Raw genomic sequence first — 27,763 nt, 5'->3', positions numbered from 1 at the left:
TGCAGTGATGTGATTTCGGCTCACTTAAACCTCTGCTCCTGGGTTCAAGTGATTCTTGTGGCTCAGTCCCCCAGGTAACTGAGACTACAGGTGTGTGCCAGCAAGCCAGGCTTATTTTTGTATTTTTTGTAGAGACTGGATTTCACCATGATGGCCAGACTGGTCTTGAACTCCTGACCTCAGGTGATCTGCTCGCCTTGGCCTCCCGGAATGCCGGGATTACAGGTGTGAGCCACAGTGCGTGGTCCTGAGTTATACTCTTAAAAATTGGTTTGCCTGTACTACTGCCTTTTACAGAATCTGTTGGGTTCTTTACCTACTGGGTTAAATTTAAATGTCTTCAAAGACCCCTCCTGCATATTCTCACATGTATACACTACTACCACTTTACTATATTTTGAGTTCTTCACTGGACTACGAGCTCATCTTTGTTTTCCCATTGCTGAGCATGGTGCCTGGCACACAAATAGCTAATATCCAGATGGTGAAGGAGTGAATTGAAGAAATTCCTTATATTGGACCTGTTTTCCACCTAATGCCTAAAATGCCCTGGAAGGTGTTTGTGGAGTTGAGAAACTGGTTGTTAGTGTGCAGGTGGAAGAGTATTGTATTCTTTTTTTGTAGCAGAAATAGTAACAGTATCAGTAAGTACTTTCCTTACTTTCTATGATAAATGTACCTGCCTTTTTTTTTTTTTTTTTTTTTGAGATGGAGTCACGCTCTGTCGTCTAAGCTGGAGTGCAGTGGTGCGATCTCGGCTCACTGCAACCTCTACCTCCCGGGTTCAAGCAATTCTTCTGCCTCTGCCTTCTGAGTAGCTGAGATTACAGGCGTGTGTCACCACACCCAGCTAATTTTTGTATTTTTTAGTAGAGACAGGGTTTCACCATATAGGCCAGGCTGGTCTCAAACTCCTGACCTCGTGATCCGCCTGCCTTGGCCTCCGAAAGTGCTGGGATTACAGGTGTGAGCCACTATGCCTGACCTGTACCTGCCTTTTCTATATTGACCTGTTTTCTTCTTCTACCCAGTGACAGAGTAATAGGGAAGTGAATTACTTTTGTTGATCAGCCCTGACCCTTCTCTGGAGAAGGAATGTTCATTGATATATTAAATACGTATAATCCTCAAGAGTTAAATAAATGAACCAAACACGGTGGCTCATGCTTGTAATCCCAGCACTTTGGGAGGCTGAGGCAGGTGATGACTTAAACTCAGAAGTTCAAGTCCAGCCTGGCCAACATGGCAAAATCCCGTCCCTACTAAAAATACAAAAATTAGCAGGGCGTGGTGGCACATTCCTGTAATTCCAGCTTCTCGGGAAGCTGAGGCATGAGAATCGCTTGAACCTGGGAGGTGGATGTTGTGTTGAGCCCAGATTGCACTACTGCATTCTAGCCTGGGAGACAGAGTGAGACTCTGTCTCAAAAAAAAGAAAAAAAATTAAATGAATTTCTGTAAACAGACAGCAACTGTGTATGTGCTTCTTTTCAGTGGACAGCAGAGAGAAGTGCTGGAATGAGAAACATTGTCTGTGAGGGTTTCTAACCTGGTACTCCAGGGGTCCATAGGTGATTAAATTCAGGGAACTTTTGTGATGATTACCAAAGTTTCTGTCAGCTAAAAAAATATAGAGGCCTTTGCCCACTTTTTGATGGGGTTGTTTGTTTTTTTCTTGTAAATTTGTTTGAGTTCTTTGTAGGTTCTGGATATTAGCCCTTTGTCAGATGAGTAGATTGCAAAAATTTTCTCCCATTCTGTAGGTTGCCTGTTCACTCTGATGGTAGTTTCTTTTGCTGTGCAGAAGCTCTTTAGTTTAATTAGATCCCATTTGTCAATTTTGGCTTTTGCTGCTGTTGCTTTTGGTGTTTTAGACATGGCAAAGGATATGAACAGACATTTCTCAAAAGAAGACATTCATACAGCCAACAGACACATGAAAAAATGCTCATCATCACTGGCCATCAGAGAAATGCAAATCAAAACCACAATGAGATACCATCTCACACCAGTTAGAATGGCGATCTTTAAAAAGTCAGGAAACAACAGGTGCTGGAGAGGATGTGGAGAAATAGGAACACTTTTACACTGTTGGTGGGATTGTAAATAGTTCAACCATTATGGAAAACAGTATGGCGATTCCTCAAGGATCTAGAACTAGATGTACCATATGACCCAGCCATCCCATTACTGGGTATATACCCAAAGGATTATAAATTATGCTGCTATAAAGACACATGCACACGTATGTTTATTGCGGCACTATTCACAATAGCAAAGACTTGGAATCAACCCAAATGTCCATCAGTGACAGATTGGATTAAGAAAATGTGGCACATATACACCATGGAATACTATGCAGCCATAAAAAAGGATGAGTTTGTGTCCTTTGTAGGGACATGGATGCAGCTGGAAACCATCATTCTTAGCAAACTATCACAAGAACAGAAAACCAAACACCGCATGTTCTCACTCATAGGTGGGAACTGAACAATGAGATCACTTGGACTCAGGAAGGGGAACATCACACACCGGGGCCTATCATGGGGAGGGGGGAGGGGGGAGGGGGGAGGGATTGCATTGGGAGTTATACCTGATGTAAATGACGAGTTGATGGGTGCAGCACACCAACAAGGCACAAGTATACATATGTAACAAACCTGCATGTTATGCACATGTACCCTACAACTTAAAGTATAATAATAATAAATAAATTTATAAAAAAAAAAAAAAGTAGAGGCCAGGCACCACTGGTGGCTCACACCTGTAATCCCAGCACTATGGGAGGCCGGGGCGGGTGGATCGCCTGAGGTTGGGAGTTCGAGACCAGTCTGGCCAATATGGTGAAACGCCGTCTCTACTAAAAATACAAAAATTAGCAGAGCTCTGGTGGCATGCACCTGTAATTTCAGCTACTTGGGAGTCTGAGGCAGGAGCATCGCTTGACCCTGGGAGGCAGAGGTTGGGGTGAGCCGAAATCGCACCACTGCACTGCAGCCTGGGCTGCAGAGTGAGACCCTGTCTCAAAAACAAAACAAAAAAATGTTAAAAACCACTGTTAATAGTTTTAACAGCAAAAATACAAGGAAAATTTATCAGAGATAGATTTTTGTCATTTTTATGTATAGGTGTGATATTGTGTTTTATAATACTTTGTAAGTGTGCTTTGCATAGTTCTTGACTGTATCATTAGATTGAATTCCTCAGAGTCAGTGAAGTCTTTCTTACTCACCTTTGTATCCTACCCCCAACACTTAGCATAGCACTTGGCATAGAAAGGCATTCAATAGATGTGTTGAATGAATTGCAGTCAAATTTGTATGTGTGTTTCAATTGGAGAAAAGCAAACTCATATCTTATAATTGGACTTTACCCCCTTTTTCTTTGCAAGGGAAAACCATAATTTTCAGCTACTATACCAGGAGTTATTTTCAGCTCAGCAATACCAAGAAAGTTAAGGCTGGGAGCAGAGGCAAAAATGGAATATGAAATGGATCAAAGTATGTTGTGTTATTTATTGTCTTTAAGAAACCAGATGTGTTCAGGTTTTTCAGTTAAAATATTTCATTTTTTAAAAAATGAAGTGCCTGATTTACCAACTATTTTATAAAATATCTCTTCTACAGATAATGCCCTTTAAAAAAAAAAAAAAGTTAAATTCTTTCATGTCATTGCCAGTCTTCTGAAATCTTGGCCCAAGTCCAAGTGAGATAGCCTGAAAAAAGCATATGGTAGTTATAGTACAGAAAATATTACAATTCCCAGGGAAATTCTTTCTCTTTGGAACCTCATGTAACCTTTTTTATTGTTTTCAGATACTTATCTCTGCTTCCATCAGGGAAAGATTCTGATGTCTTTACAGGTAGCATTTTGGAAACCAGTGCCTAATTTGGAGTCATCTGAAGATTCTTCTTAATCTCACTTGTGTGGTTGACTACTCTGACAGAAGTTCTGTGTAGACTGATTGATCCTAAAGTTTCCTAAATAGGTCTCCTAATCTATTGGTGTTATATTAATAATATAGTACTCGTTTTAAGATAATGAGAAAGAATTTCTACCTATAATGTAAGAGGTAAATACTTGGCAAGCTTAAAATTTTGAGTAACTGTCATTATATATAAAATTTTGTGCCATAGAAGTATCATTTTAGCATTATTCAGGGAGGGCTGTGATTATTCTATGAATGATAGTTAACTTTTTCTTAAATTTGTTTAAATTACATATGGTGAAGTTAACTTTTTATTATTGTACATTGCTATGAGTCATGTAACCGCCACTACAATTGAAATGCAGAACGTTTCCATCACTTTGAAACATCATCTAGTGCTGTCCCTTTGAACTCAAACCCTTTTCCCACCCTAGTGCCTGGCACTTGGTGGCCTGTTTTCTGTTGATATAGTTTTGACTTTTCATATATATAATATGTAGTTTTTTGAGTCTGATTTCTTTCACTTAGCATATTGCATTTGAGATTCATATATGTTGCTATTGTATCAATAGTTCCTTCTCTTTAATTGCTAAGTAATATTCCTTTTCATGGATGTTTTGGTGATTATGACCTAAACTGCCATAAACAGTAGTGTATAGATTTTGTGTGTGTGTAAGAACATAAGTTTTTAAAAAATATTTGTTTGTTTATTTTTTGAGATGGAGTTTCTCTCTTATTGCCCAGACTGGAGTGCAGTGGCTCGATCTTGGCTCACTGCAACCTCCGCCTCCCAAGTTCAAGCGATTCTCCTACTTCAACCTCCCAAGTAGCTGGGATTACAAGTGCCTGCCACCATGCCTGGCTAATTTTTGTATTTTTAGTAAGAACGAGATTTCACCATGTTGGCCAGGCTGGTCTCAAACTCCTGACCTCAGGTGATCTGCCCGCCTCAGCCTCCCAAAGTGCTGAGATTACAGGCATGAGCCACCGCGTCCAGCCGTAAGTTTTTATTTCTTCTGAAATTCTTGGAGATAAATTCAGCAAGATGTAGACATTGAAAAACTTATTTCAAAATTTATATGGAAATGCAAAGGACAGGCTTGCCAAAACAACTTTTATGAAGAACAAAGTTGGGAAATAATGCTACTTTATCTTTCAATATTTTTTATACAGCTGCAGTAATGAAGACAATGTAGTATTGATGTAAACATAGACAAACAGAACAGTGGAACAGAATACAGAGTTTATAGACTCCCACATATATGGAAAACTTACTTTGACAAAGGTACAAAGGCAGTTCAGTGGAAAAAGGATAGTTTTTTTTTTGTGATGCTGAAACAATTGGATATCCATATGCAATAAGTTTAACTTTGATACATATCTCACACTATATATATTTTTAAAAACCCAAATGAATCATAGACCTAGTTGTAAAACCTAAAACTATAAAACTTCTAGAAGAAAACATAGGAAAAATTCTTTGTAACCTTGAGTTACGCAAATATTTCTTTAGATAAGCACCAAAAGCACAATTCATAAGAGTAAATTTTTATGTTTGAAGGTTTTTACTGCTAATTTAGTTTCTGTGATAGATAAAGGATTATCCAGGTTATCTAATGTTTCTTGCGTGAGTTTTAGTAGAATGTCTTACTTTATTTTTTTTGAGATGGAGTCATTCCGTCGCCAGGCTGGAGTACAGTGGTGCGATCATTGCTCATTGCAACCTCCGCCTCCTGGGTTCAAGTGATTCTCCTGCCTCAGTCTCCCTAGTAGCTGGGATTACAGGCGCGTGCCACCACGCCTGGCTAATTTTTTGCATTTTTAGTAGAAACGGAGTTTCACCATGTTAGCCAGGCTGATCTTAAACTCCTGACCTCAGGTGATCTGCCTGTCTCTGCCGCCCAAAGTGCTGAGATTACAGGCGTGAACCACCACGCCCGGCCAGTAGAATGTCTTGTAAGGAATTTGTCTGTTTAATCTGAATTTAAATTTATGGGCATAGAGTTGTTTGTGATATTCCCTTTTATCCTTTTGATATCTGTAGGGTCATTAGTGATAAACCCCCTTTTCATCCTGATATTGGTTATTTTTATCCTTTTTATTTTGGTTAATCTGGCTAGAGATTTATCCATTGTCCAAGAATCTTTTCCAAGAACCAGCTTTTGGCTTCATTCATTTTCCCTATTTTTTCTGTTTAAAGTTTTATTGATTTCTGTTCTTTATTATTGCCTTCTGCTTTGGTTTTGTGTTTAATTTGCTCTTTTTTTCCTCTGTTTTCTTTTTTTTTTGAGGAGTCTCCCTCTGTCGCCCAGGCTAGAGTGCAGTGGCGCGATCTTGGCTCAATGCAAGCTCCGCCTCCTGGGTTCACGCCATTCTCCTGCCTCAGCCTCCCCAGCAGCTGGGACTATAGGCTCACGCCGCCATGCCCGGCTAATTTTTTGTATTTTTAGTAGAGACGGAATTTCACCATGTTAGCCAGGATAGTCTCGGTCTCCTGACCTTGTGATCCGCCCACCTTGGCCTCCCAAAGTGCTGGAATTACGGGCGTGAGCCCCCGCGCCCGGCCTTCTTTTTCTTTCTTTCTTTCTTTTTTTTTTTTGAGACAGTCTTACTCTGTCACCCAGGCTGGAGTGCAGTGACAGGGATCTTGGCTCACTGCAACCTCCAGCTCCCGGGTTCAAGCGATTCTCCTCCTCCTTCAGCAGATTACAGGCGCTCAAGACCATACCCGGCTAATTTTTGTATTTTTTAGTAGAGATGGGGTTTCACCAAATTGTCAAGGCTGATCTCGAACTCCTGACCTCAGATGATCCACCTGCCTCAGCCTCCCAAAGTGCTGGGATTACAGGCGTGAGCTACTGTGCCCGACCTTTTTCTCTGTATTCTTTCTTTCTGTCCTTTTTTTTTTTGAGATGGAGTTTCGCTTTTGTTGCCCAGGCTAGAGTGCAGTGGTGTGATCTTGGCTGACTGCAACCTCCGCCTCCCGGGTTCAATCCATTCTCCTACCTCAGCTTCCCGAGTAGCTGGTATTACAGGCATGCACCACCACACCTGGCTAATATTTTTTTTTGTTTGTATTTTTGTATTTTTAGTAGAGATGGGGTTTCTCCATATTGGTCAGGCTGGTCTCTGACTCGCAACCTCAGGTGACCTGCCTGCCTCGACCTCCCAAAGTGCTGGGATTACAGGCGTGAGCCACCACGCCCGCCCTTCTCTGTTTTCTTCTTCTTCTTTTTTTTTTTTTTTTTTGAGACGGAGTCTCGCTCTGTAGCCCAGGCTGGAGTGTAGTGGCGCAATCTCGCTCACTGCAAGCTGCGCCTCCCGGGTTCACGCCATTCTCCTGCCTCAGCCTCCCAAGTAGCTGGGACTACAGGTGCCTGCCACCACGCCCGGCTAATTTTTTGTATCTGTAGTAGAGAGATGGTTTCACCGTGTTAGTCAAGATGGTCTGGATCTCCTGACCTCGTGATCCGCCCACCTCGGCCTCCCAAAGTGCTGAGATTACAGGCGTGAGCCACCGAGCCCGGCCCTCTGTTTTCTTAAGTGAAAGCTGGGGTTTGATTTTTGAAAGCTGGCGTTTGAGGCCTTAAGCATTTAATGCCATAAATTTCTCTTTATATACTACTTTAGTTGTATCCTACAAAGTTTGATGTTATATATTTATTTCATTCAGTTAGTAATTTTTTTTTTTTTTTTTTTTTTTTTTCTGAGACAGGGTCTGGTCCAGACGGAGAAACCCCGTCTCCAGCCCAGGCTGGAGTGCAGTGGTGTCATCTTGGCTCGCTGCAGCCTCCATCTCCCAGGCTCAAGCCATCTTTCCCACCTCAACCTCCTGACTAGCTGGGATTGCAGGCATGTGCCACCATGCCCAGCTTATTTTTGTATTTATTGTACAGACAGAGTTATGTTGCCCAGGCTGGACTGGAACTCCTGAACTAAAGCCACCTGCCTGCCTCCGCTTCCCAAAGTGTTAGGATTACAGGCGTGAGCCACTGCATCTGGCCAGTCACAACATATTAACTAAGGAAATAAGCTAATTATGGGATAGTATTTATAGTATGGTTCTACTTATGAATAATGAAAACACATGGAAAAATGAGGCCAGGCGCAGTGACTCAGGTCTGTAACCCCAGTGTTTTGGGAGGCTGAGGCAGGAGGATTGCTTGAGCCCAGGAGTTTGGAGCTCCTGAAACATCCAGGTAGTAGTGAGTTATGATTGTGCAACTGTACTCCAGCCTGAGTGACAGTGAGATGCTGTCTTTTTAAAAAACAAAACCAAAAAAGGTGGGGTGCTGTGGGGCATGCCTGTTATCTTAGCACTTTGGGAGGCTGAGGTGGGAGGATCATTTGAGGCCAGGAGTCAGAGACCACTCTGAGCAACAGAGAGAGAACTTACCTTTTAAAAAATCAATATATAAAAAATAGGGCCCAGCGCAGCAACTCCCCACACGTGGGAGGCCAAGGTGGGAGGATTGCTTGAGCCCAGGAGTTTGAAACCAGCCTGGGCAACATAGCGAGACCCCCATCTCTGCAAAAAATAAAAAAAAATTAGCCAAGCATAGTGGTGTTTAAGGCTGCAGTGAGCTGTAATTGTGCCATTGTACTCCAGCCTAGCCTACAGAGCAAGACTGTCTCTCTTAGAATTAAAAACAAAACAAAAAAACAAGAAAAGGACTAATACTCATCAGTCTTCAGATACAGTATTACCTCTTGTTTGGAATTATGGGGACTTTCACTGTGTACATTATGTGTTTCTGTAGTATTTTCATTTTATTGCTTTGTACTCAGATAAAAGCTAAGATACAATCTGGACTCAACGAGTTCATCCTGATCTTTTGCTCTTTGGCTCTGATTTCCAACTGCACCATGATACTTGCAGATCATTTATATCAGTTACTTACTGCTGTGTGACAAATCACCCCAAAGTTAGTAGTATACAACAAGAATTATGCTAACAGATTATCTGGAGTTTGAAAACTGGAAAGGGTAGAGTGGAGATGGCTTGTCTCTGTTCTGCGATATCTGGGACCTCAGCTAGGAAATCTCAAAGATGGGAAGTGACTTGACACTTAGGCACTAGAATCACCAGATGATTTGTTCTGTTGCATGTGGTTGAGCCTGGCTTCTAGCTGGGACCTTGCCTAGATTTGTTAGTTGGAACACCTACATGTGGACTCTCAATGTGGCTGCTTAGGCTTCCTCACAGGATGGTGACTGGGTTCTAAGAGCATGAGTCCCAAAAGAATGTGGTAGAAGCTGTATCATCTTTTGTTTATTGAGTTAGCATTTGAAGTCACACAGTGGTCACTTTCACTATAATCGTAAGCCTGCATGGATTCAAGTGGAAAGAACACGGGCCCTCTCTTAGGGAAGACTATCAAAGTCACATTGTAAAAAAGAATATGTGGGGTGGGAGATAGATAATGTTGTGGACATCACTGGAAAATACTAGCTGCCTCATCATGTAATTCCTCAAACATCTTTTCTAAGACAGGGTCTCACTCTCATCCAGGCTAGAATGCAGGTCACTGCAGCCTCTACCTCCTGGGCTCAAGTGATCCTCCTACCTCAGCCCTCTACCCCCCATCCGGTAGCTGGGACTATAGGTGTGCACCACCATGCCCAGCTAATTATTTAAATTTTTGTGGAGATGGAATGTCGCTGTGTTGCCCAGGCTGGTCTTGAACTCCTGGGCTCAAGCAATCCCATCTTGGCCTCCCAAAGTGCTGGGATTAATGGTGGGAGCCACTGTGCCCGGCTGATGCATTTGGATTTTATCCTCAGGGTACTGAAGGATATGAAATTAACAGATTTGTGTTTTAAGAAAATATATTTGGTAATAGAATGGTGAATGGACTGGAGAGTCTAGTGAGAGATTCTGGTTAGGAAGCTGTGGTAGTAATACAGAAAAGAAGTGAGGAGGGTTGGAATTCTAAGGACAGATACTAAACCGAGTTAGGAGGTAGAACCAAGAAGATTAAGTCTTAAATTTTGTATTTTAGAAACGAGTTCTGGAGAACTTTTATGAATTTTGCTTGAGTGACTAAGCATATGGTAGATTAGAGGATATGAGTAATATGGCTTTTGGTAAAGAAGCTTCTTTTAGTCTTGGGCATTATGTTTGACAGCTCCTGAAACACATCCAGGTAGCAGTAGATGAGTAGGGGAGGCAGTTATGTCTGCAGTTCCGTTATTTAGGAGAGCAGTTTGGACTAGAGGCTGGAGTTGGCATTTTGCTTTACTATGGGAAATGAGAGAGATGGAAGTGGATTCAGTTGTTTGTGTTGGGAAAGTTGGGGGCAGATGGGTATACCTCAGTCCAGTAGCTGGGACGATAGGCGTGCACCACCACGCCCAACTAATTATTTAAATTTTTGTAGAGATGGGAGGTGGGTGACCCTGTGGGAGTTGGGCCAGGATGAAGTAGTGTGTGGAGGGATGGGGGTGTATTTGTGAGGGATTGGGCATGTGTGGTGGAGGTCGGTAAGGGAGCTGAAGGAATTCTTTTCATTTGGCTTCTCATTCTAGATGCAAAAAAAAGTTATTCAGCATGTAAAACACTAGTGTCACTTCCATGCAGGAAACTCTGCTCCTTGCTGTATGAAATAAATCCCTAGTCCTGAGGAGTTTTTAGGAGAGAGTTACAATGGATAAGAAGAAATAAAATACAAATTGTAAAGGTAAGAGAAAAAACAGGCCTGTTTGGGGTGTTTAGGGAAGGTAGTCTAAAAGTCTAGGAGGTGACATTTAGGCTGAGATAGGAAGAATAACAAGGCCAGGAGCAGTGGCTCACGCCTGTAATCTCAGTACCTTGGAAGGCCAAGGCGAGTGTATCACAAGGTCAGGAGTTCGAGACCAGCCTGGCCAATATGGTGAAACCTCATCTCTACTAAAAATACAAAAATTAGCCAGGTGTGGTGGTGGTTGCCTGTAATCCCAGCTACTGGGGAGGCTAAGGCAAGAGAATTGCTTGAACCCAGGAGGCGGAGGTTGAAGTGAGCTGAGATCGTGCCACTGCACTCCAGCCTGGGCGACAGAGCGAGACTCCATCTCAAAGAAAAAAGGAAGAATAACAAAGAGCCAGCTGTGAAAAGAGTTGGGGGAAAAGGATTTTAGACAGATGGAACAGCACACACATTTTCTTTCTTTCTTTCTTTCTTTCTTTCTTTCTTTCTTTCTTTCTTTCTTTCTTTCTTTCTTTCTTTCTTTTTTCTTTCTGTCTGTCTGTCTGTCTGTCTGTCTGTCTGTCTATAACTATCTCTGTATTTTGAAAACCATGTGTTCAGGCCAGGTGTGGTGACTCACGCCTGTAATACCAGCACTTTAGGTGGCCAAGGTGGGCAGATCACCTGAGGTCTGGAGTTTGAGACCAGCCTGGCCAGTGTGCTGAAACCCAATCTCTACTAAAAAATACAAAAATAAATCTAGCCAGGGCCAGTGGCTTGTGCCTGTAGTCCCATCTCCTGGGGAGGCTGAGGCAGGAGAATTGCTTGAACCCAGGAGTCAGTGAGCTGAGATTGTGCCACTGCACTTCAGTGATGGAGCAAGACTCCATTTCAAAAAGAAAAACAAAAAACCATGAGTTCGTACAACTATTTCTAGTTCTAATCTAACACCACAGGGCTCATGCTAGTTTTCTCTTTCTATATTTTCAATTCTCTTTTCCTTCAGTGAGAAACATGGCTCCCACTATCCTTAATATATTTATTTGATCAGTTCTCCTGTATGTATCAATTGCCCATCACTGGGACATTCCATTGCACAAGTGTCCTGTTCATTTTGCTCATGCTGTAATATCCTATACCAGAATGATCTCTTCTTTCCAGATACGCTGCTCCTCAGTGCCAGTGCTGGACATAACTCTTACGTAGATGTGTGAGGGGTTATTCCAGTAGTCCAAACCAGACTTTGAAGTTGGCTTAGATTAGAGGTTTTTTATTTGATTTTAATTTAATTTAATTTAATTTTTGAGAAAGTCTCACTGTGTCGCCCGGGCTGAAGTACAGCGGCGTGATCTCGGCTCACTGCCCCCTCCGCCTCCAGGGTTCAAGCAGTTCTCCTACCTCAGCCTCCCAAGGAGCTGGGACTATAGGCACAAGCCACTGCCCCTGGATAATTTGATTTTTTTGTGTTTTTTAGTAGAGACAAGGTTTCGCCACATTGGCCAGGCTGGTCTTGAACTCTGTAAGTCAAGTGATCAGCCCATCTTGGCCTCCCAAAGTGCTGGGATTACAGGCATGAGCCACTGCGCCCGGCCTGTTTTCGCCCAGGCTGAAGTGCAGTGGTGTGATCTTGGCTCACTGCAACCTCCACCTCCCAGGTTCAAGTTATTATCCTGCCTCGGCCTCCCAAGTAGCTGGGATTACAGGCATGTGCTACCACGTCTGGTTGATTTTTGTATTTTTAATAGAGATGGGGTTTCGCATGTTGGCCAGGCTGGTCTCGAACTTGCCTCTAGTGATCCGCCCACCTTGGCCTCCCAAAGTGCTAGGATTATAGACATGAGCCACTGTGCCTGGCCCGTAGGATATATTTTGGAGGGCTTAATTGGTGGGATTTTTTTTTTTTTTTTTGAGATGAAGTTTCACTCTTGTTGCCCAGGCTGGAGTGCAGTGGCGTGATGTTGGCTCACTGCAACCTCCGCCTCCTGGGTTCAGGCAATTCTCATGCCTCAGCCTCCTGAGTAGCTAGGATAATGGACACGTGCCACCACGCCCGGCTAATTTTTGTATTTTTAGTGGAGATGGGGTTTCACCATGTTGGTCAGGCTAGTCACCTACTCCTGACCTCAGGTGATCCACCTGGCTCGGCCTCCCAAAGTGCTGGGATTACAAGTGTGAACCACCATGCCCGGCCTAATTGGTGGGATTTAACTGATGGGTTGGGTGTGTAATGTGAGGAAAATGGGAGGAAGTCAATAATGATTCTCAGCTTTTTGGCTTTCTGGATGGTTGATATTTACTATGATGGAGGTTTGGGAATAGAGGCACACATCAGGAATTTTGTTTTGAATATACTCATTTTAAGATGCCTGTGATATTTCTAAATGGAGATAGTGGTATTGAGTCAGTCTGGGGTGGAGAATATACTTAGGGAGTTTTTGTGCTATGTAGATGAGATTTATATTTGTGGTGTATGAACTAAGAGAATGGATGAAATCCGTTAAAGAGGTAATTAAAGAGATAACAAAGATGACGAGGGAATCTAGGAAGGAGGCTGGAGTGGAAAACCAGGGGAGTCATAAATCGAGGGAAAATTGAAGAAAATACTCATTCTAGACCGTGAAAGAAATGTAGCAGAATTATCAGGTATTGTGCTCATCTAAGGTTGGTGATCGTAAGTTTATAGTGAGGTCAAATTTCCTGATAATGTGAATATTTTTTCTTTGTCAATCCCTGTTGACATAGATTCAGACCTAGGGAATGTGGGTGGTCGTTCATTTAGCCAGAAATGGGGCAAGGGATTTGAGAGTTTTGCTCATAGAAGGTAGTCAAGTGCTTGTCCAATAACCACAAAGGTCAAGTTGAATTATCTTTTTTTTTAAACAGGGTCTCACTTTGTTGCCCAGGCTGGAGTGCACTGTATGATTATGGCTCACTGTAGTGTGGACCTCCCTGGTCTCATGTGATCCTCCTATCTCAGCCTCCTGGGTAGCTGGGACCTCAGGCGCGTGCCCCCACACCTGCTAAATTTTGTGTTTTTTGTAGAGACGAGGTTTTACTATGTTGGCCAGCATGGTCTTGAACTCCTGGGCTCAAGTGAGCTGCCCACCTCAGCCTCCCAAAGTGCTGGGATTACAGGCATCAGCTACCATGCCTGGCCTCAAGTTGAATTATCTGTCAACACAGGGTTTCTCTGAAATGATGCTATGAAATTCCCTAACAGTGGAAGCACTAATTTTTTTTGTTTTGTTTTTTGTTTTTTGTTTTTTTTGAGACAGAGTCTCTCTTGCTCTGTCGCCCAGGCTGGAGTGCAGTGGCGCGATCTTGGCTCACTGCAAGCTCTGCCTCCCAAGTCTTGACTCAGTCTCCCGCGTAGCTAGGACTATAGGTGCCCGCCACCACGCCCAGCTAATTTTTTGTATTTTTAGTGGAGACGGGGTTTCACCGTGTTAGCCAGGATAGTCTCGATCTCCTGACCTCAAGATCCGTCTGCCTTGGCCTCCCAATATGCTGGTATTACAGGCCTGAGCCTCTGTGCCTGGCCAGAAGCATCAGTTTTTATATCTTACGTGTTTAAATTACAATGGCTATATTAAAGCAGAATATCCAGCCATATATCTATTAGGAAATGACACTAGTTATTTGTTGTAGTTTCAATGTGAACTTTCGGGTAATACAATTCTCTCAACTATCTGTATTTTTTAGAATTAAGTAATTAATGTTGGCATTTTCTTCCTGTGTGTTTGCTTGATTTATAGTTAGATTTTTGAGATTTTGTAATTGGCTTTTCAGTTGTGAATAAATACTGTTAACCTATATGCATATGTGTGTATGTGTATATATATGTATATTTACACGTACATTTTTTAGGAGAATCTTACTCTGTTGCCCAGGCTGAAGTGCGTTGCGTGTGATCATGGCTCACTGCAGCCTTGAACTCCTGGGCTCAAGTGATCCTCTTGCCTCAGCCTCCCAAATAGCTGGTACTGCAGACATGTGCCACTATGCTGGCTAATTTTTTTTTGAGACAGGGTGTGTGGCTCACCCAGGCTAGAGTGCAGTGGCGTGATCTTGGCTCACTGCAACCTCTGCCTCTTAGACTCGAGTCATCCTCCCACCTAAGCTTTTCAAGTAGCTGGGACCGCAGGTGCACGCCTCCCTGCCCGGCTAATTTTTGTATTTTTTGTAGTGATGGGGTCTTACTTTGTTGTCCATCCTGGTCTTGAATTCTTAGGAGCTCAAGAGGTCCACCTGCCTTAGCCTCCTAAAGTGCTGGGATTACAGGTGTGAGCCACTGCACCCAGCTGCCTTATTTTTTAATCATTTTTTAGAGACAGGGATCTCACTATCTTGCCTAGGCTGGCCTAGAAATCCTGGGCTCAAGTGATCATCCTGCCTCAGCCTTCTGAGTAGCTGGGATTACAGGAGTGAGTTACTGTGCACGACTTAACCTGTACTTTAATTGAGTACTTTTGTTAGGAATCTTCTAATAGTGTTTTAAAGTTTTCTTAAAGAAAAGTTTTTAGAATTATGTGTAAGATAATGATTACATCTATTTTCACTTGAATGATATGTCTTTATAACTACTTACAATTTTATTATTTTGGGCGAGGTGTGGTGTCTCACACCTGTAATCCCAGCACTTTAGGAGTCCGAGACGGGAAGATCGCTGGAGCCCAGGAGTTCAAGACTAGCCTGGGCAACATAGCAAGACCTTGTCTCTACAAAAAATAAAAACAATTAATTACTGGGTGTGGTGGTGCATGCCTGTGGTCCCAGCTACTTGGGAGGCTGATTTGGGAGGATTGCTTGAGTCTGGGAGGTCAAGGATACAGTGAGCCGAGATCGTGCCACTGCACTTTAGCTTGGGTGACAGAGTGGGACCCTGTCTTTAAAAAAAAAAAAAAAAAAAAAGAAAATTTACTATTTCAAGAATTCTTATAAGTTTTCAGTTGAGTTGTGATGACAAAAAATTATTGGAATAGCTTTTGACTTAAAAGGCCCTCCACTGAGTTCAGCAGAATTTCTCTCCTCTGAAGACTGAATTATCTGAATTTGAGTTAACATTGTTTACTTCAGATAATTTTGACTAATCTTGAATTTCATATGCTAAAATTTCTTATGTGTTGGAAATTTTATTTGCTGTGGTAGTCTATTATAAATTAATAGATAAACAAAGGGGAAATAATATACCCTTGAATTCATTACGAAAAAAAACTGTGTTGTTTATTTTTAAAACCTCATTTATGAGCAACTGAATTTATAACAGAATAAACTTTAGAGCAAATTTACCTGTTCCATTATGTAAGTATTGTTAGCATGAGAGATATCCAAGTACATTAACTTTGAGTTAACTTTCAAAAATTTGTTACTCATGTATACCTTTTTGCTAATACAGTTCACGTAAATACAGTGTAATTATATTTATGTATATTTTAAATAAAATATAACAAATTGTGTATATACATTTTTAATGTATATGTTTTCACATACTGATTGCTAGAGGGTTACTGAGTTTTACATCAAATTTCTTGCTTTATTTTTAGGAATCTGATTTGGGATTTTTTTTACCTTTCTTGTGTATAAAGTAAATTTTAGTTAAGTTTTCATATTAAAGAGATAATTTTCAAGGATTTGGCTGTATTTGCCATAAATTAGTGGCCCTATTACAGGAAGTATCACGTAAATGCAAGGAGTCTGCCTAATCCAGCTGATTTCCTTTTGCATTGGCAATTAATGTATTCATAATAGTAACTTATAGTAATGTGAGTTTTTGTTTGTTTGTTTGATTTAATTATTATTTTTTGAGACAGAGTCTCACTCTGTTGCCCAGGCTGGAGTGCAGTGGCGTGATCTCGGCTCACTGCAAGCTCCATCTCCCAGGTTCATGCCATGACCTCCTGCCTCAACCTCCCGAGTAACTGGGACTACAGGCACCTGCCACCACACCTGGCTAATTTTTTTGTGTTTTTAGTAGAGACGGGGTTTCACTGTGTTAGCCAGGATGGTCTTGATCTCCTGACCTCGTGATAGGCCCACCTCTGCCTCCCAGAGTACTGGGATTATAGGCATGAGCCACCGTGCCCGGCCAGTAATGTGAGTTTTTATTAGCAAAACTCACAGAAAGAAAAACTCATTATCATATAACTAGTTTAATAGGAATGTTGGCTGGGCACAGTGGCTCATGCCTGTAATCCCAACACTTTGGGAGGCTGAGGTGGGCAGATTGCTTGAGCTCAGGAATTCGAGACCAACCTGGGCAACATGGCAAAACCGCATCTCTACAAAAAATTTTTTAAAAACTAGCTGGGCATGTTGGCATACACCTGTGGTCCCAGCTACTTGGGAGGCTGAGGTAGGAGGAAGGTTGAGCCCAGAAGGTTGAGGCTACAGGAGCCTGATTACACCACTGCACTCCAGCCAGGGCGACAGAGCAACACCCTCTCTGAAAAAAAAAAAGAAAAAGAGGCCGGGCGCAGTGGCTCACGTTTGTAACCCCAGCACTTTGGGAGGCCTAGATGGGTAGATCATTTGAGGTCAGAAGTTCTAGATCAGCCTGGCCAACATGGTGAAACCCCATTCTCTACTAAAAGTAGAAAAATTAGCTGGGCATGTGGTAGGCGCCTGTAGTCCCAGCTACTCAGGAGGTTGAGGCAGGAGAATTACTTTACCCCAGGAGGTGGAGGTTGCAGTGAGCCGAAATGGTGTCACTGCACTCCAGCCTGGGTAACAGAGCGAGACTGTCTCAAAAAAAAAAAAAAAAAAAAGGAAAAAAGCCACCTTTGATTTTCCTTGAGACCTTGATATAAAAAAAACAGTGCATTTTACATATGAAGGAATATGCCCCAAATACCTTCTTACTGTTGAAAAAGTAACTCAACAGCTGAAAAAATGATTGTTTTGGCCAATAGCCAAAGGCACAACAGATATTTCTTAGGAACACGGTTGATCACAATTAAAATCTGAGACCCTATGAGGTTAGAGCTTTCTGGGTTTTTACCTTTTTTAAACTGGCACTGTGTTTTTTTTGTTTTTGTTTTTGTTTTTTGAGACAGAGTCTTGCTCGGTTGCCCAGGCTGGAGCGCATAGGTGTGATCATGGCTCACTGTAGCCTTGATCTCCTGGGTTCAAGTGAGCCTCCTGCCTCAGCCTCCCGAGTAGCCAGGACCACAGGTGCGCACTACCAGCCTGGCTAGCTTTTTGGTTTTTTGTAGAGATGAGGTCTACTTGGGATGCCCAGGCTGTTCTCGAACTCCTGGACTCAAGCACTCCTCCCATCTTGGCTTCCCAAAGTGTTGGGATTACAGAGTGATCCACTGTGCCCAGCCTAAACTGGCTCTTTAACTACACTTGTTCAGGAAATTCATCACATTTTAGGGAACACAACAGGAACTATTATTCCCCAAATTAACAAATACTGCATTCCCCCATGAAATGTATTAAGTTTATACTAAGCATTGCTCTTAAATTTTATTTTATTTTTTGATGTGCGGTTTTTACCCTGGGTAAGAAAAATGGATGAATAATTGTATTAATATAAAGCGTATGGTAAATCTGTTCTTGTCATTTGATACTTGGACTATCAACTTCATCGTTTTATTCTTTATTCACAAACTAGTATTTTCTAAAGAAAACACATTACTCTTTTAGACCGTGTTTTTTCTTTAGTATTAACACTGTAACAGTCTCTTCTCATTTCTTCCGTCTACTACATATGCATATGTAGAGCATATGTATTATGCTCTAACAAGGCTTAAGATTCTGATATGCTAGGCCGTTTTGTGACCTTACCTGAGAACTATGGGACTAGCTCTTACAACCTAGCCTCAAGGCATTTAATTCCTGACTTAGAAATATTACAAATGACTACATATCATAGGTTGCCAGTGTTGCTGGCTAATAAAAAACACCTCTGGCTGGGTGGAGTGGCTCATGTCTGTAATCCCAGCACTTTGGGAGGTTGAGGCAGGCAGATCACTCGAGGCCAGGAGTTCAATACCAGCCTGGCCACCATGGTGAAACCCCATCTCTAGTAAAAATACAAAAATTAGCTGGGTGTGGTGGCGTGCGCCTGTAATTGTAGCTGTGCTGGAGGCTGAGGCACAAGAATTGCTTGAACGTGGGAGATGGAGGCTGCAGTGAGCCAAGATCATGCCATTGCACTCCAGTCTGGACAACAGAGCGAGACTGTCAAAAAAACAAACAAAAACCTGTGTTTAATCAATGATTACTTAGTCATTGCATGAAAGATGTCTTCTATAAATGTTTTATTTTTATGTATTTTTTTTAATAGTCTTGCCATGTTGCCAGGCTGATCTTGAACTACCTCAGCCTCCCAGAGTGCTGAGACTGCAAGTGTGAGCCATCATACTGGCCCTAAAATTTTTTTGACAGTATTCTTTCCTCTGAACCCTTTAAGTTAAGAGTCATCTAAGCCGATATTGAACCATAGAGTTAGATGTACTTTCACATTCATACAGAGTTTTTTTTTTTTTTTTAAGATGCAGTTTTGCTCTTGTTGCCCAGGCTGAAGTGCAGTGGTGTGATCTCAGCTCACTGCAACCTCTGCCTCCCGGGTTCAAGCAATTCTCCTGCCTCAGCCTCCTGAATAGCTGGGATTACAGGTGCCCGCCACTATACCCAGCTAATTATTTTGTATTTTTAGTAGAGACGGGGTTTCATCATGTTAGCCAGGCTGGTCTTGCTGACCTCAGGTGATTCACCTGCCTCGGCCTCCCAAAGTGCAAAGATTACAGGCGTGAGCCACCAGGCCCGGCCTCATACAGATATTTCTTAAAGGCTACTAAAGGTATGGGAAATATTCATTTGCATACACTAAAAATGGGAGGATAAATTATTCCATTAAAATGTTGAAGATATTACCCTTTGTGTTATCTGTAGCTATAGTTTAGTCTGTCTAGAGAAATTAGAATAATGCATTTGATGTCACATAGCTGAGATTTCTACTAAATGTAAATTATGATCTTTTCATATTTTAAGTGTTGATAAAATATAGGGAGTATTACTGATATCTCAGAAATTCTGTTTTTGATGGAACTGTCTTGTACAGGTTTGTGTAATAAGTATTAGACTGTTAGAGAGGATGGGGACTAAAGTTTAGTTTAATATGCTAGACACTGAGCTGTTTTTAATGGGTATTATTTCATTTAATCTTCATAACCATATAAAAGTATTATTTTATTTATTTATTTATTTATTTAGAGACGTAGTCTCTCTCTGTCACCCAGATTGGAGTGCAGTGGCACAATATCAGCTCACTTCAAACTCCCTGTCCCGGGCTCAAGTGATTTTCCTGCCTCAGCCTCCCAAGTAGCTGGGACTACAGGCATGTGCCACCACGCCCAGCTAATTTTTGTATTTTTAGTAGAGATGGGGTTTTACCATGTTGGCCAGGCTGGTCTTGAACTCCTGACCTCAAGTGATCCACCCGCCTTGGCCTCCCAAAGTACAAGGATTACAGGCATGAGCCACTATGCCTGGCCTAAAGTAGGTGTTGTTTAGCTATTACTTGTGCTTTACAAGAAAGGAAACAGGCGCAGAAGTCACACAGTTGCTGTTCTTTTTTTTACCCCAGTCTTTTAGACCCCAAATCAGTGCTTCTTTCTGAAAAATATGAATTGAGCAGTGTTCTGGCCTTCTGGGACTTTTAAGTGAATAAGAAATAAAGGGATGTATTAAACAGTATATGTGCTGCTTTTATGAAGTTTAAGGAACATGAAAGTACCACTTAAGTATTTGGGAGGTTAAGGAAGGTCTTATAGAGCAGTTCATGTTTGAGGTGAGTATGGAATTTTTTGTGTGTTTTTTTTTGAAATGGAGTTTGTTTTGCTCTTGTTGCCCAGACTGGAATACAGTGGCGCAGTCTCGGCTCACTGCAACCTCCATCTCCCAGGTTCAAGCGATTCTCCTGCCTCAGCCACCCGAGTAGCTGGGATTACAGGTGCCTGCCACCACACCCGGCTAATTTTTTGCATTTTTAGTAGAGATGGGGTTTCACCATGTTGGGCAGGCTGGTCTCCAACTCCTGACCTCAGGTGATCTGCCTGCCTCGGCCTCCCAAGGTGCTGGGATTATAGGCATGAGCCACCATGCCTGGCCGATTTTTTTTTTTTTTTTTTTTAAACATGGTTTCAAGTTAATGCTGCTATTTTAAACCATTTACACCTTGGTATTTTCAACAGTGATGAAATTAGCATGTATTACTATGGAAGCAGAAACAATGTGAGAAATATTACCTAATAAACATTCAGACGTGGTATTGAGCACAGTATGTTACATTATAACTTTTTATTTTCTGTTATTTTCTTAATATTTTGCTGTTAAGAATTTAATAACCCTAGATGTAATATGATTTCTTTCACTACAGATGTCCTCCTCGCACTTTCTTACCAGCCCTTTGCAAAATTTTTCTTGATGAAAGTGCTCCAGACAATGTATTAGAGGTGACAGCCCGTGCCATAACATACTACTTGGATGTATCTGCAGAATGTACCCGAAGGATTGTTGGGGTTGATGGAGCTATAAAAGCACTTTGTAATCGTTTGGTTGTAGTTGAACTTAACAACAGGACTAGCAGAGACTTAGCTGAACAATGTGTAAAGGTAAGTGTTATTTATTGGCTCATTACTTATTTTTCTCAGACCTCTCAGGGATGAGTATTGGCTCATTTAAACATCACTTAGAGACTGAAAAATATATTTACTAAAAAATAAAATTCTTCCTATTTTCAGTCTTACTTTGTTGAGAGTAGTTGAGAACAGTGGAAATCAGAACCCTTGTGGTACCAAAGGAGGTCCCATAGGCTTGGGAAAAGAAATCTTATCTTAGAAGGAAAACTGTAGGTCATTGCTATGTTCTGTGCTGCTTCAGTGCACTTCAGTTCCTGGTAGTCTCTTAGAGATAGGTTATCCCTGTTCTTACCCCAAATAATTTTGTATTATAGTAGTAACAATCACCACAACAGCCACCACCACCCACCAGTGCTAGGCATTATTCTGAGCACTTTAAGGTATTAACTCATTTAATCTTCACAGCGACTCTATACAGGATAGGTTGGTGCCAGGAATATTATCTTTTTTTTGTTTTTTTGAGACAGTCCCTATGTTGCCTAGGCTGGGATGCAGTGGCACAATGTCGGCTCACTGCAACCTCCGCCTCCCAGTTCTAGTGATTTTCCTGCCTCAGCTTCCCAAGTAGCTGGGACTACAGGTGCCCACCACCATGCCTAGCTAATTTGTTTTGTATTTTTGGTAGAGACGGGGTTTCACTATGTTGGCCAGGCTGATCTTGAACTCTTGACCTTGTGATACCCCTGCCTTGGCCTCCCAAAGTGCTGGGATTATAGGCGTGAGCTACCACCCCCTGCTGAATATTATCATTTCTATGTTACAGATGAAAAAAATTCAAGTATACTGAGGTTAAGGAACGTACTTGGGAGTAGTGAGCAGCAGAGCCAAGACTTAAAGTTTAGGAATTTGAAGATTAGGAAGTCTGGTTCTAGGGCCCAGGGATTTAACTATTTTGCTGTATTCCCTGTAGCGTAAGCTGTTGTCTTTATGTAACTCTAAAACTTTGTGTAGTTCTAAAAGCATTAGTACTATATTTTACATTTAGTACTAAATTAATACATTTAGATTTTACATGATTTTATTTTATTTTATTTGAGGCAGTCTTGCTCTGTCTCCCAGGGTGAAGTGCAGTGGTGCAATCTCAGCTCACTGCAACCTCTGCTTCCTGGGTTCAAGCGATTCTCCTGCCTTAGCCTCCTGAGTAGGTGGGACTACAGGTGTGTGCCACCATGTCTGGCTAATTTTTTGTATTTTCAGTAGAGATAGGGTTTCACCATGTTGGCCAGGCTGGTCTCGAACTCCTGACCTCAGGTGATCTATCTGCCTTGGCCTCTAAAGTGTTGCTGGGATTACAGGCTTGAGTCACTGTGGCCAGCCCCTGATTATTATTATTATTATTATTTTATGATTTCTGCTTCATTCTTTTTATGATTCTTGCCGCTTTAGGTTAGCAGTTCTCAAATTTTTTGTCTCAGGATCCCTTTACAAGTCTTAAATAATTGAGGATACCCAAAGAGCTTTTGTTTATATAGGTTTTGTCTATTTATTTAGCATATTAGATACTGAAACTGATAAATTTAAAATATTTATCTTAAAGTAATTACATGTTATACATAATAGCTTTAATGAAAAATAACTTTTTTTCGTTTTGTTTTGAGACAGAGTCTCGCTCTGTTGCCCAGGCTGGAGCGCAGTGGCACGATCTCGGCTCACTGCAAGCTCCGCCTCCTGGGTTCACACCATTCTCCTGCCTCAGCCTCCCGAGTAGCTGGGACTACAGGCGCCCGCCACCACGCCTGGCTAATTTTTTGTATTTTTAGTAGAAGCAGGGTTTCACCGTGTTAGCCAGGATGGTCTTGATCTCCTGACCTCGTGATCCACCCGTCTCGGCCTCCCAAAGTGCTGGGATTACAGGCGTGAGCCACCGTGCCCGGCCAAAAAATAACTTTTTAAAATAAACAAAGTTAGTGACAAGACTGGAATTGTTAGGCATTTTTGCAAGTCTCTTAAGAACACTCTGTCTTTACAGTAGACAGCTGGATCTCCTATCTGCATTCAGTATAGTACAATATCACACCATGCTTAGCTTCTGGAAAATGTTACCCTAGACTCATGAGAATGAGAATGAAAAAGACAAATAGTGTTAGAGTATTATTACAAGCTTTTGCTAAATTACTTGTAGTTCTTTAGCTTGCGATACAGATTTCACTTTCTAAACCTGCACTGTCCAGTATGGTAGCCAAGTGAGTCTACCGAGCACTTCAAATGTGGCCACTCCAAATAGAGATGTGTTATAAGTATAAAGTATACTTGCAGTTTTAAAGACTATACATAAAAGACTATAATATATATCAGTAATTTTCTATATTGATTTCATGTTGAAATGATGATGCCTGGATATATTGGGTTAAATAAAATATTATTATTATTATTATTATTTTTGAGATGGAGTTTCATTCTTGTTGCCCAGGCTGGAGTGCAGTAGCACGATCTCGGCTCACCACAACCTCCGCCTCCCAGATTCAAGTGATTCTCCTGCCTCAGCCTCCTGAGTAGCTGGGATTAGAGGCATGTGCCACCATGCCTGGCTAACTTTATATTTTTTAGTAGAGATGGGATTTTTTTCATGTTGGTCAGGCTGGTCTCAAACTCCCAACCTCAAGTGATCCGCCCGCCTGGGCCTCCCACAGTGCTGGGATTATAGGCGTGAGCCGCTGCGCCTGGCTATTACTATTATTTTTTGAGACAGAGTCTCACTCTCTTGCTCAGGATGGGAGTGCAATGGTGTGATCATGGCTTACTGCAGCCTCGACCTCCTAGGCTCAAGTGATCCTCTAGCTTCAACCTCCTGAGTAGCTGGGACTATAGCACATGCCACTACTATGCCTGGCTAATTTTTGTATGTTTTGTAGACATCAGATTTTGCCATGTTGCCCAGGTTAGTCTTGAACTTCTGGGCTCAAGCGAACTGCCCACCTTGGCCTCCCGAAGTGCTGGGATCACAGATGTGAGCTACCACACCCATCTAAAATATATTATTAACATTAATTTCATTTGCTTCACTGTTCTGTTTTTAATGTGTCACTAATAAATTTGGAGAGTGCATTATTTATGTGATTCTTGAAAATCAGGCTTGCATTCTTTCGTTACGTTTGTTTTACTATTATAGGTATTAGAACTGATATGTACTCGGGAGTCAGGAGCAGTCTTTGAGGCTGGTGGTTTGAATTGTGTGCTTACCTTCATTCGTGACAGTGGACATCTAGTTCATAAAGACACCTTGCACTCTGCCATGGCTGTGGTATCAAGACTCTGTGGCAAAATGGAGCCTCAGGATTCTTCTTTAGAAATTTGTGTAGAATCTCTGTCTAGTTTATTAAAACATGAAGATCATCAGGTAAATAAGTTGCTGTTATATACTTTCCATTTTCAGAAAGTGATTTTTGTAGTGTCCCCTATTTATAATTATGATTAATTTGTACTTTTCACTTGATGAAATAGAGGTAATTCCATCTTCTTTCTCTCATCTCTCCACGTGGTAATCTCCATTTTGGGAATGAAACTTTTCAGATTATAGATGTGATATATGTTTATTCTTAAAATTTAAATACCATAAAAATATTTTTACAGCTGTACTTGTACTGGGTATAATTTTGTTGACTTGGTGCAGTTTTGTTGACCTGATTTTGTTGACTTAAGATAGATCTCATTTAAAGTAAATAAGACAGTATTTTTTATTTTTATTATTTTTTGTGAGACAGAGTCTTGCTCTGTCGCCCAGGGTGGAGTGCAGTGGCATGATCTTCACTCACTGCAACCTCTGCCTCCCGGGTTCAAGAGATTCTCTTGCCTCAGCCTTCTGAGTAGCTGGGATGACAGGCACCCACCACCATGCCTGACCAATTTTTGTATTTTTAGTAGGGACAGGGTTTCACCATATTGGCCAGGCTGGTCTTGAACTCCTGACCTTGTGGTCCGTCGGCCTCGGCCTCCCAAAGTGCTGAGATTACAGGCTTGAGCCACTGCGCCAGGCCTAAGACAGTATTTATAATCTTATCTGTAAACCCTTACTGAATTAGCATACTTTGGAAAATAAAACTTGACTTTTAATGCCTTTTTATTGTTCAGATGTTATTTTCAGTTGATATAGATTATCATGACAAAAGTACACATAATAATAGTTAATATTTTTGAGCTTTTACTCTCCATCTAGATTCTTTATATGTGTTACCTCATTTAAGCTAACACAATGAAATATAGGTACCATTAATATCCCCATTTTACAAATGAGGGAACTGAGGCCTTAAGCAGTTTAAGTAACTTCCTTGGATTATACAGTTAGCAGTATATGGAGTTATGATTCAAATCTAGGCAGATCACATGCTTAATCACTTTGCTACAGTTGCCTTTCTTGTAGTGTCAGTATTGAAATGATCATTACTAACCCTTTGTGGGTGAATTTTATCTGTGGGCATTTTCTTCCCATTGTTAGGTTTCAGATGGAGCTCTGCGATGCTTTGCATCACTGGCTGACCGATTTACCCGTCGTGGTGTTGACCCAGCTCCATTAGCCAAGCATGGATTAACTGAGGAGCTGTTATCGCGAATGGCTGCTGCTGGTGGTACTGTATCAGGACCATCATCAGCATGTAAACCAGGTCGCAGCACCACAGGAGCTCCTTCCACCACTGCAGATTCCAAATTGAGTAATCAGGTGTCAACAATTGTAAGTCTGCTCTCAACACTTTGCAGAGGCTCTCCGGTAGTAACACATGTAAGAATGTTTTTGAATCTTTGCTTTTTTATCTTCAGAAAAAGTGTTTTTATATAATGCTAATATATTAAACTTCTTTCTTCCCATTCTCTTTCTAGGATCTTTTGAGGTCGGAGCTTCCAGATTCAATTGAAAGTGCATTGCAGGGTGATGAAAGATGTGTGCTTGATACTATGCGTTTGGTTGACCTTCTCTTGGTGCTATTATTTGAAGGACGAAAAGCTTTGCCAAAGTCTAGTGCTGGATCTACAGGCAGAATCCCAGGACTCCGGAGATTAGATAGTTCTGGGGAGCGCTCACATCGGCAGCTGATAGATTGTATTCGAAGTAAAGATACCGATGCACTTATAGATGCAATTGACACAGGAGGTCAGAAAATATTTTTTTTGAATACAAAAAGAAAGTTGTGAGATAAGCATATAGGCAGTTCCTAGATTTTGGACAGTACTCTTAGAAATCCAGATAACAAAGTGGCACCCCTTCAATATTATTCTCCACTCTCCTTGTGTATAATTGTGTAATTATCAGCTTGGTTCATGGTGAAACCTGAATAAATGATTGTTGAATGAGTAAAACTTTTATAAAGTTTGAAATTTCTGTTTTATTACCTGAAGGAGATTTTGTAAATTCTAAGATTTTCTCAAGATTGATGGAAACTGATGTGAATGAATTATAATAATGCAGATTTTTTTGACTGCTGCATGAGGTGATCAGCAAATACAAATTCCTGAAAGATGCTTCTGGGTCATCAGATTTGTTCTTCTGTGTTCTTTGGATTATAGATGTGGATTAGCCGCTTTTAGCAACTACTGCCTTATTGTGTATTTAGTGTTTTCCTTTCTTATTTCATGTTTGTTTTTAAGACTTAAAGCCTTGTGAATCCCCAGTGGCTTAAAAATTTTCAAATATTTTTTCTTCTTGTTTTTGCAGTGGGGACAGAGTCTTGCTCTGTTGCACAGGCAGGAGTGTAGTGGTACAGTCTTGGCTCACTGATTCTCTGCCTCCTGGGCTTGAGTGATTCTCCTGTCTCAGCCTTCCGAGTAGCTGGGATTACAGGCATGTGCCACCACACCCGGCTTATTTTTGTATTTTCAGTAGGAACGGAGTTTCACCATGTTGGCCATGCTGGTCTTGAACTCCTGACCTCAAGTGATCCTCCCACCTCGGCCTCTCAGAATGCTGGGATAACAGGTGTGAGCCACCGTGCCTGGCCTTAAATACTTTTTCTTAGCTGACCTCAGGTTTCTGATTATGTACTACTTTATAGTTGAACTAAATATTTAAAACACTCTCGGCCGGGCGCGGTGGCTCAAGCCTGTAATCCCAGCACTTTGGGAGGCCGAGGCGGGTGGATCACGAGGTCAGGAGATCGAGACTATCCTGGCTAACATGGTGAAACCCCGTCTCTACTAAAAATACAAAAAACTAGCCGGGCGTGGTGGCGGGCACCTGTAGTCTCAGCTACTTGGGAGGCTGAGGCGGGAGAATGGCGTGAACCCGGGAGGCGGAGCTTGCAGTGAGCCGAGATCACGCCACTGCACTCCAGCCTGGGAGACACAGCGAGACTCCGTCTCAAAAAAAATAAAAAATAAAAAAAATAAAACACTCTCTTGGCTCTTTATTTAGATGATGACTAATGACAATCTTAAAATGGTTCAGTCTTTAGAAAAGTTTTATATTATTTTATTGACTTTAAAAATACATTTTCTTTTTTTCTTCAAAATTTCAGCCTTTGAAGTAAATTTTATGGATGATGTAGGTCAGACTCTATTAAACTGGGCCTCTGCTTTTGGAACTCAGGAAATGGTAA

At 41.6% G+C, this 27,763-nt stretch overlaps 1 protein-coding gene across 28 annotated transcripts in view; it reads left to right on the top strand.

The window, feature by feature from the left end:
* HECTD1 (HECT domain E3 ubiquitin protein ligase 1) overlaps positions 1-27,763 on the top strand; it is a 111,805-nt gene that overhangs the window by 10,911 nt on the left and 73,131 nt on the right. For 14 of the 28 annotated variants that reach the window (XM_073997178.1, XM_073997176.1, XM_073997177.1 and 11 more), the window contains exons 3-8: positions 4,673-4,927; positions 20,978-21,212; positions 24,349-24,576; positions 25,672-25,953; positions 26,052-26,322; positions 27,683-27,759. In XM_073997178.1, coding sequence (XP_073853279.1) covers positions 4,673-4,927; positions 20,978-21,212; positions 24,349-24,576; positions 25,672-25,953; positions 26,052-26,322; positions 27,683-27,759 — 1,348 coding nt within the window. Of the gene's footprint in view, positions 1-4,672; positions 4,928-19,255; positions 19,400-20,977; positions 21,213-24,348; positions 24,577-25,671; positions 25,954-26,051; positions 26,323-27,682; positions 27,760-27,763 lie in introns of all 28 variants that reach the window. The other 14 variants (XM_073997179.1, XM_005561025.4, XM_073997172.1 and 11 more) reach the window with 2 other exon arrangements.

The sequence above is a fragment of the Macaca fascicularis genome, chromosome 7 (assembly GCF_037993035.2).
Source record: "Macaca fascicularis isolate 582-1 chromosome 7, T2T-MFA8v1.1".
Taxonomy (NCBI): Eukaryota; Metazoa; Chordata; class Mammalia; order Primates; family Cercopithecidae; genus Macaca; species Macaca fascicularis.
Note: the sequence above shows the minus strand (reverse complement) of the source record. Positions and strands in the feature narration are given on the sequence as shown.